This window comes from Punica granatum, chromosome 5 (genome assembly GCF_007655135.1).
Source record: "Punica granatum isolate Tunisia-2019 chromosome 5, ASM765513v2, whole genome shotgun sequence".
Taxonomy (NCBI): Eukaryota; Viridiplantae; Streptophyta; class Magnoliopsida; order Myrtales; family Lythraceae; genus Punica; species Punica granatum.
Genome location: NC_045131.1, coordinates 21,369,257 through 21,378,880, shown reverse-complemented (window position 1 = coordinate 21,378,880; position 9,624 = coordinate 21,369,257). Strand labels below are relative to the sequence as shown.

Genomic DNA, 9,624 nt, shown 5'->3' with positions numbered 1-9,624 from the left:
GCTTATACTTGAATTCATGGACGTTTTACTGACTGAGAAATGCTACTGAACTTTTTATTCTGTTTGGTGATGGATGTTGTTGCTTCTATTGATTTTCTTAAACACTTATATGCTTGCACTTGGATTCTTGGATGAGTTTCTGAACAAAATAAAGTGCTGAATTTTTTTATTGTATCTAATGTTGTTTAGAGCCGCAAAGGAAGGAATACTCCTTAATATAAGTATGGATTTGAACATGATTCTTGTTGCTTCACTTGTTTTAAGCTCATTGACCATTATTAGCCCAAAGACTCACTCTATGTGAGCAACAAAGTAAATCCATGTGATGTGAAAGTGTTATAACCATTTATACTAGATTTACATTTTGGGTCTTACTTTAGCTGGTACCGTATGCTTTGGTCACAAGTTTGCTTGCTAGAGTTTCAGATTTTGTTTAATCTATTTAGGAAGTATACGGTGGTCATTGATTCTCTTCCGATCTATACTTTGCTAGCCTTTATATGCATAGTTTTGTGATAAATTAAGATCAATTACCCTAGGAGAAAATTTACATTTTACAAGATTTATGCTCCTGAATATGAAAAACTAGCAAGTGCTTGTAATGTGTTCTCTTTATTTTCTCATGATCCTCGGTCAAATCAGTAGATGGATTTTAATGTTATTGCTTTGTTTTATATAATCTAATTACTATATTCACTTACTTGCAGGGGTGACAAACTGATGCTTACTGGAGAATAGGATGATTTCGGAAGAAGTGTTTCATTGGGGTTGAAAATATTAGATGCCTTTGACTAGATGTGTTAATCTTTTAAGATAGGATTCTTTTTGAAGAATTAGTTTATTTTGTTGTAGTTTTAAAGATATGAATGAAGCTTTTCACTTGAGATATTGTTGGATATTGTTAATTTGGATACCTGTATGACTGGTATTCATCTATTTTGATGTTAATTCAATTTCTACTATTACTGTTATATGATGATATGAATTTATCTATTACGAGCTAATTAATATAGCAGGTCCCCATTAGTCTCTAAAACTGAAGAAATAGTCATCTCATTCAGATTGGTGTAGTTTTGGTTGGCTTTCACTGCAGTTTTGGCTAGCTTTTCTCTACAGTTTTGGTCCGTACAAGAACTACTATCGCTGCAGGTTTATGGCGGCTGAGATTGCAGCTAGAAACAGGCTTTCCATGCTGTTTGTAGACTGTAGCATTAGTACCATTTTAAACTACGAGTGCAAAATCGCCGGGAAAACAATTCCCCACGGATTCTTGCACTGTGGTTTCTCAATTGTAGGGAAAGCTTGCACTGCGGTTTTAATTGCAGGCTAAAGTCGATATAACTGCAGGCTAAAATACACTCTGTTGTAGTGGTTGTATGTAAGTATTTTGCTCTTATTAACATTACAAACAATTTAAGTATATGTAATGTATAACTTTTACATCAATCATGCCAAATGAAGAAATTCATATATATCACAATTTGTTTAATATTTTCTTTACAATTCATTATAAAAAAATTTAATAATTTAATAATTTTTTAGCAGCAGATTTATATGTGCTTATTTAGGGATTGATAGTGATTTTGATTTTTTCTTTTGTAGATATATCCAAATTTATAAAATTTACGTACCTATAAGTATCATTGTAATTCAAACATTACATAAAAGAGGTTAACTTTAGAAAAAAAAAATGTATTAGGCATATCTATCTATCTATTTATTTTATCATTTATTTAAAAATAAAATAAAATAAAATAATTTATATATTAACTAGTTCAGTCATCAACATGTCCAATTTCTAATTGAAAAAACTATGTGTTCGTTAGAAAAATCATTTGCTAAAAAATTTTAAATAATTTTTCCATATGTCAATTTTATGACCTTAAGTTATGTATAAAAATTTTAATTTCTTATTAAACCTACTGGAATATGAATTTTTCAAATAGCAAACACTTCAATCATGATATTTGTCTTCTAAAAGTATTTTAGTACAACCTTTGAAAAAAGCAAATTTATTAAAAATTAGTGCATCTCACAGGTAGTAGGCTAGTATATAGTAAAATGAACTACACTTTTAATAAATGCTTGCATTAAATTACGTTATCTATATTTAAACATAATTATTTAATTCATAAATTAAATATTATGCTAATAAAATAAATATTATAGTTAATGAGATATAACGAATAAATATATACATATGAAGCATAAAAATTGGAATAATATTATAAAAAAGAAAAATAATGCAAGGCACGTGATAATTAATAAATTTGGCTTATGAAAAAGACGCTAACAAACACAAAATGAGGACAGAAGAGATATAGTTCAGTATTATAGTAAATAAAATAAATAATAAAAGGTTTATCAATCTTGAAAAATTTACCTTATTATTATCATTCTTTTGTAAATTCATAAGAAAAATAATGCAAGGCATGTGATAATTAATAAACTTGGCTTTTGAAAAGGATGCTTACAAACACAAAATGAGGACATAAGAGATATATAATTCAGTATTATAGTAAATAAAGTAAATAATAAACGGTTTATCAATCTTGAAAAAGTTACCTTATTATTATTATTCTTTTATAAATTCATTATTTTTTGTTGTATCCTACATTCTTCTCATCCATCGCTGAAAATAATTATTTTGAATAGCGATATTAATTGTAAAATAACCCATGCAGTGCATGAGTACTAAACTAGTTTAACGTAGTCAACTCATGTGCTAACTTGATAATATCTTGGTGACATTGTCCTAATAAATTGGACTTGTTGATTCTTTTAGGAGATATTGCTGGGGCATATATACATATATGTATATATATATATAAACAGTGAATTTTGATTTATTATATATATATATATATATCTTTGTACAAGTGGCTTATTGTTGTCCCTATATTTCTGCATATATAAAAATAAATCTTTTTCTCAATAATCCGAAATCAATTTCTTGGCAAAAATTTTATAAACAGGTTAATCTTTAGTGCACCAAAATGATTATGCAGAATACGAGCTCTTAAATTATGTAAAAATTTTGTGGTGAAAAAAATTACATAAAATATCATCTTCTTGCTCCATCTCAAGCATTCTCCTAGCTCGCATTATCTTTATTGCCTCTTTTACAAGAGAATGTTATGTGAGGTTAATACATTATGGTAGCATATGCGAATTTCAATAAAAATGTTGAGGAAAATACAAAAGAAATAGGTGTTTTGAGTTGCACAAAACTATGTGAAAAACTTTGAATGAAGACGCACACCACAATGTATGTGATTATAATTAGAATCATTTTTTTTCTTTTGGTAATTGAAAAAATTATATATTTGGTCCTCTAGGTGTGGATATTTTTCTATTTTAGTCCCTTTTCTATTTTTTTATCGTTTAGATTCTATGCTTTTAAATATTTTTCTATTTTAGTCCTTTTTCTTTCTTTTAATTAGTTTTCATCTAATACCTTTGATTACTTTTTTATTTTCGTCATTTTATCATATTTTTTATTAGAGAAAATTTGAACTTTGAACCTCAACCTTTTAAAATTATTCTTTTATCTTAATTCTTTCTTTGGTTCCATTTTTTCTTAATATTAAATGTTTTGTTTCTTATTCTTCATTCATTCAAATTTCCATAAAAATGTTCACACGACATTTTTGAAATTTATAAAAAAACTTATTATTAAAATTTTAAAAATAAAACAAAATTTATCGAAATATATTTTGAGAGGGAGGATGGTAAATTGAGAGGGAGAGAGAGACGGCGATAGCTGATATGGGATGAAATCGGGTACCACCACCCTAAGAAAGGTCACATTAGGCCTATACCTCCATCAACGATTATACTTTGTAACATCATTACGTGCATCAAGGTTTACCACGTTCTTGCTTAGTGTGTCACTACCAACTTCATAGGTGTGGTTGTGATTATCGAACCACAATCACCTTTACTTTTTATGTATTTTTTCATTTCGTTACTCACAAATTTGAGTAACGATTCTCCGAACGCAAACTGCCATTCCTCTGTCAAGATTGCCTATGACCACAACGCTAGTCCTTGCTCATTCTCTCGAGTAGATTCACGATCTTTCTTTTATTATTTTGATATATTTTGTTTTAATTTTGAAATTAAAATAATAATCTTTTCATATTTTAATTTATGAGAATCCAAGGGGTAGAACCATAGCAGTATAAGAAATAAAATGTTTAATATTAAGAAAATTTGAACAAAATAAAAGAACTAAGATATAAAAATAATTTTAAAAAGTTGATGATTAAAGTTAAAATTTTCTCTAATAAAAATGAAAATAGAAAAGTAATCAAAGGTATTTGATGAAAAAGAATCAACAAAAAGGAAAATGACTGAAATAGAAAAGTATTTGAAAGTGTAAGATTTAAACGATAAAAAAAATTAAAAAAAGGATGAAAATAAAAAATTATACAAACTTAAAGATTAAATGTATACTTTTTTCCTCTCTGAGTAGAATTAGATATTTTGACATGTGACTATAAATTTTTTTTTTGTAAGAGTATATGTTGGGATTTTCACTATTTCTCTTAATTATGGCATCATTAATTATTGGAGCCACATATGGAAAGCTACACACGTCACGCGAGAAGGCGTGCTCTGTCAACAACTGGTTTTGTTTTGCCCTCGAAATTGTAAATAGACTTTGCCCAAAAGGAACAATTTCTTGGCAGGCTGAGATGCAATAAAATATTCAGGGTCAAATATAGAAATATAACGAACTTTGAGAGGTAAGTTGAAATTAACCACAAAATCTTATCTGATTGGATCCCTATAAATTGCAAACGCTCCCTCCACCTCTCGTCAAAATCCAAACCTGACAGTTCTCTTCAAAGTTTCGAATTCAAAGAATTTTCATCCCAGCAAACGCAGAAGAAGGAATTAGAAGCAGAAGCAGCTTCGATTCGGAGAGGTTTCGGTATCGATGGCGTTGAGCATCACTCATCAGATTGGGGCCCTAGCTGGGACTCCGATCCAGCCGGAGAGCAGCTCGGGGGAGTCGACGGCGACGGTGAGCGCGGCTGCTGTGTGGAAGACCCCTGCTGCGGGGCTACGGTGCAGGGCCAGGGCTCCGGATGCGGTGGACGCTGTGTCACCACCGGTGAGCCCGTGCAGGTCACCGGGGCTAGGGCCAATCCGCGCCGATCTGACGGCGGCCTGCTCGGCCTTCGAGGTGGAGGCGCCGACCAGGGAGTACGTGGAGGGGAGTCAGAAGACCGGGGCGAAGGGGAAGGGGGTGCCGGTGTTCGTGATGATGCCGCTGGACAGCGTGACCATGAATAACACAGTGAACCGGCGGAAGGCGATGAACGCTAGCCTGCAGGCGCTGAAGAGCGCCGGGGTGGAGGGTGTGATGATGGACGTGTGGTGGGGTTTGGTGGAGAGGGACGCGCCGGGGAGCTACAACTGGGGAGGGTACGCTGAGCTGCTGGAGATGGCGAAGAAGCACGGCCTTAAGGTCCAGACTGTCATGTCCTTCCACCAGTGCGGTGGCAACGTCGGCGACTCTTGCTTGTGCGTATTCTCACCTCTCTTTCCTCTCTCCTCATGACTTTTCTTTGACAGTAGAAAGAGACGGTTAGCCATTGAAGGAGAAAACATGAAGATACAATCTTTGCCCCTTTTTGGAAAGATGTTTAACGAATCCGCCATCATGTTTTAAGTGTTTTGGCAATTAGATGTCCTTGAGAACTGAAAAAGGCTGTTGATTAAACTATTCAACCCTTTTGAAATTTTGCTGTTGTGGAGAAGAAGATTTTGCATTTAGATTTTGAGGTTGGTCCTGTTTATCGTACTTTCGGCATCTCTGTCCTTTCTTGATGGGTTTTGTTCTTTTTAACACTCTCCCTCTCTCTCTCTCTCTCTCTCTCTCTCTCTCTCTCTCTCTATATATATATATATATATATATATATGTACGGTCCCATATATGCAACATAAGATACTTTTGTCTATGGGGCTTGAAGGAAGGTGAGGTAGTATTAGTAAAGGTTCTGGATAGGAAGGCGTGTGGAGGACCAAAAGGAAGAAGAGGGACCAAATTTAGGAAAGGGAATAGATGATATTTAGACTTCTCTTCTTTCTGGTTTATTTATGGTTTGTTATCGAATTATTTAAAGTAGCATGTTGGAGAACCGTGCACGATATAAATGGTGGTAAGTCGGCTTCTTTAAGTCTCAGTCACCAATGAAAAATGAGACGGGAAGGAAAGAGGGGGATGGGTGGTTGCGTTTCCGTGAGATTTGAATGAATAGTTCGACTTTTTTGCTGGCTCTTCTTAGCTGTAACAAAGTTTACTAAAAGTAGCTTGTCATTAGTTTGCCAAAACGTTGATAAATAGAGCAGTGCAAGTTAGAATGGAATGAATGATCGCTGCGAGATCCAGGGAGATGATTCTCCTTTTCTTCATTTTGTTAAGCGGTCTTTTCTCTCGACAATGATAAAAGTAGAGAACACGTTGCTTTTATTCTCAATTAGAAATTTTGAGATCTGAATCCGGGTTATAAAAGAATCATCTATCTAAACTGCTATGCTGCTCAATAAGTTGACTTTTTATTTAGATTACTTGTTTAGACAATAAACAGCATAATATATTCCGGAGATGGTCTGATGAACATGTGTTTGCACCAGTTTTGGAGAATCACAAAATTGTCATTCAAATTAGTTTATTGCATTCTGTCTCCATATATGTAACCTTGTAGAATCACTTTGAACTAATACCGCCAGCCGTAGTACGCTGTTATGTTATGCGAGCTTATGCTTGCTGTTATGTTATGTGAGTTTATGCTTGGTCATGCAGAAGCTGTTGCAACATTTGAATATGTGCCTGTAAATGGCTCAAAATCTATAATTGTGATAACTGAGTTCTGCTACATATTCCCCATCTAACGGCTGTATCGTTCATGCAGTATTCCTTTACCAAAGTGGGTCGGTGAAGAAATGGATAAAGATCCTAATATTGCATACACTGACCAATGGGGGAGGAGAAACTATGAATATGTATCCCTTGGCTGTGATACTTTGCCAGTCCTCAAAGGGAGGACACCTGTCCAATGTTATGCTGACTTCATGCGAGCATTCAGAAACAACTTCAGTCACCTTCTTGGTGACACCATTGTGGTATGTGCTAATTTATGCTAGCCATTGCGGCTTCTCTTCCCTTTTCTTTGAGTACGTGTAAGAGTTTGGGCTAAATGGAGCATCTGCTAAAGTATTTGTGATTGGTGTCATCCAGGAAATCCAAGTAGGAATGGGTCCAGCAGGGGAGCTTCGGTACCCTTCATACCCAGAGCAGAATGGAACCTGGAAATTTCCAGGAATTGGAGCATTTCAATGTTATGACAAGGTAGTTATTATGTCTGGTTCCCAAATTGTTTTATAACCTTAGCTGCTTCCTTTGATCTTGTTCTATGTCTAAACTTGTTATCACCCACTCTTTGCAGTATATGCTAAGTAGCTTAAAGGCTGCAGCAGAGGCTGCCAGTAAGCCCGAGTGGGGCCACACTGGACCAACTGATGCAGGTCACTACAACAACTGGCCTGAGGACACCCCCTTCTTCAGGAAAGAAGGTGGAGGTTGGAACAGCCCTTATGGTGAATTCTTCCTCTCTTGGTATTCCCAGATGCTACTAGACCATGGGGAGAGAATCCTGTCCTCAGCGAAGTCAACCTTCGAGAACACAGGGGTCAAGATCTCGGTGAAAATCGCTGGCATCCACTGGCACTATGGGACGCGATCCCATGCACCCGAGCTTACCGCAGGGTACTACAACACGCGGCACCGAGATGGGTATCTCCCTATTGCGCAGATGTTGGGCCGGCATGGTGCAGTATTCAATTTCACATGCATTGAAATGCGGGACCATGAGCAACCACAGGACGCCCTCTGCGCTCCTGAGAAACTTGTGAGGCAGGTGGCCTTGGCCACTCGTGAGGCCCAGGTCCCGCTTGCTGGTGAGAATGCTCTGCCTCGATATGATGACTATGCGCTCGAGCAGATCTTGAGGTCCTCGTTGCTAGACATTGAAGGTTGCCCTCGCGAGGACAGGGAGATGTGCGCCTTCACGTACCTGAGGATGAACCCCGACCTGTTCCAGGCAGATAACTGGAGGCATTTCGTGGCGTTTGTGAAGAAGATGGGGGAAGGAAAGGACCTCCACAGGTGCCAGGAGGAGATCGAGAGGGAGGCCGAGCGCTTTGTGCACGTGACCCAGCCTCTTGTTCAGGAGGCTGCTGTTGCTCTCATGCATTAAGATGGGCTTTGAGAATGAAGGTTGCAGGTGGCAAGTGTTAGGATTACTATGAAACAATCTCGCTTTGTATCTTTAATTAAATTTTTTCTTTCTTTCTTCCATCTGAAGGGTTACAGCTTGGTTCATTGAGTTGCTGTTGCTGTGACCACATATAGTAATGAGGATGTTAATACATGTATATCATGAACACAGAAGCATATCGTCTCTTATATATGACTAAAAAATATGCAATATACGAAGTTTCTATGCTTAGTTAGATACGATGCTGTGATGATTCTTTGTTCCAATATATCTGGTGGGTGGAAATCGTCTTTTGTATAAAGAAACAGCAGCATTGGCTTTAAGCGGACCAGTTCCAACTATTTTGCTCTAATGGATCTGCGTGGTATTCATCTTTACTTGCTCTGTTATTTTCTTTGCCATGGAACCTTCCGCTAAGCTCTATTCATAATGATCCTGTTGGATGGACCTTATGAGTACCTTCCTTGGAGTTCTAAGCGATTCTTTTTTGGCGGGGATATGCTCTGACTCGGACTTTGTCATGAGCTAAAAAGTAATTTGATCGATTGATTCTGGTGTGTCAGGCTCAGTTGATAGGCAAAGTTGCCATGGAGATTCTGTTGATGTACTGGTGTTCTTTTTCTTTCTTTCTTTTTTTTTTTTTGATGAAAATGTGCTGGTGTTCGTTCACGAGCAAACGTTATTGTTCCACTGCATGCCAGTTGCCCGTTGCTTTCTGTGATCCCTTAAGCGAAAACTGCTAGTTTTGACCACTAGTGAAACAGTGACCAATCAAGACGGGCAATTGATTTTTCGTACCGAAGATGTAAATACAGTTTTTCGACGGACACGTGATCCTTTGCTGGAAAAAAGGAGAGTAGAAAGCTGGAAGGGCTCTGCCTTTTGCTGAGCATTAGACATCAATCACATGAAAGATGGTTCAAGTCGGCTCCAATTATTGGGATCCGTTGTAACATCCCGTCTATTAATAGAAATAAATTACTGGTTCATATTTGAGCTCACAAGAGTGTGTTATATGCCACGAATTTCCGGTGTGCAGCCAATGGGAGGACACGTGAATGATCGAGAAGTTTCAGGAATAAAGACATGCTTCTAATTTGTATAGAAACCGAAATTTTGGTTCCCCATCAAATACCGCATGGGATTTGAATTCTTAATTTGGTAACATCTTTATCTGTGATCGGCATTTCGGCTGGAGGTCCCAACTCTGGATCTATCCGGAATTAGGATTCCCTGATGGCGCTGCGCTCAATGGTAATTCTCTGTTCATGGAGGAATAAAGGAAATGAAATGAAATTACGCATTTGCCCACGTTTGATCACAATTTTCTTT

The 9,624-nt window shown here is 36.6% G+C and overlaps 1 protein-coding gene across 1 annotated transcript; it reads left to right on the top strand.

Annotated features, from left to right (window-relative positions):
* Positions 1-4,945: 4,945 nt before the first annotated feature.
* On the top strand, positions 4,946-8,542 carry LOC116208025 (beta-amylase 1, chloroplastic). The gene is made up of 4 exons (XM_031541201.1): positions 4,946-5,535; positions 6,928-7,138; positions 7,254-7,364; positions 7,462-8,542. Exons 1-4 carry the CDS (start codon positions 4,946-4,948, stop codon positions 8,269-8,271), a joined length of 1,722 nt encoding a protein of 573 aa, XP_031397061.1. The 3' UTR covers positions 8,272-8,542.
* Positions 8,543-9,624: the final 1,082 nt, after the last annotated feature.

Coding starts and splice junctions, on each gene's coding strand:
- LOC116208025 (XM_031541201.1), top strand. CDS start 4,946: ATGGCGTTGAGCATCACTCATCAGATTGGGGCCCTAGCTGGGACTCCG. Junction 5,536..6,927: donor AACGTCGGCGACTCTTGCTT/GTGCGTATTCTC, acceptor TCGTTCATGCAG/TATTCCTTTACCAAAGTGGG. Junction 7,365..7,461: donor CATTTCAATGTTATGACAAG/GTAGTTATTATG, acceptor CACTCTTTGCAG/TATATGCTAAGTAGCTTAAA.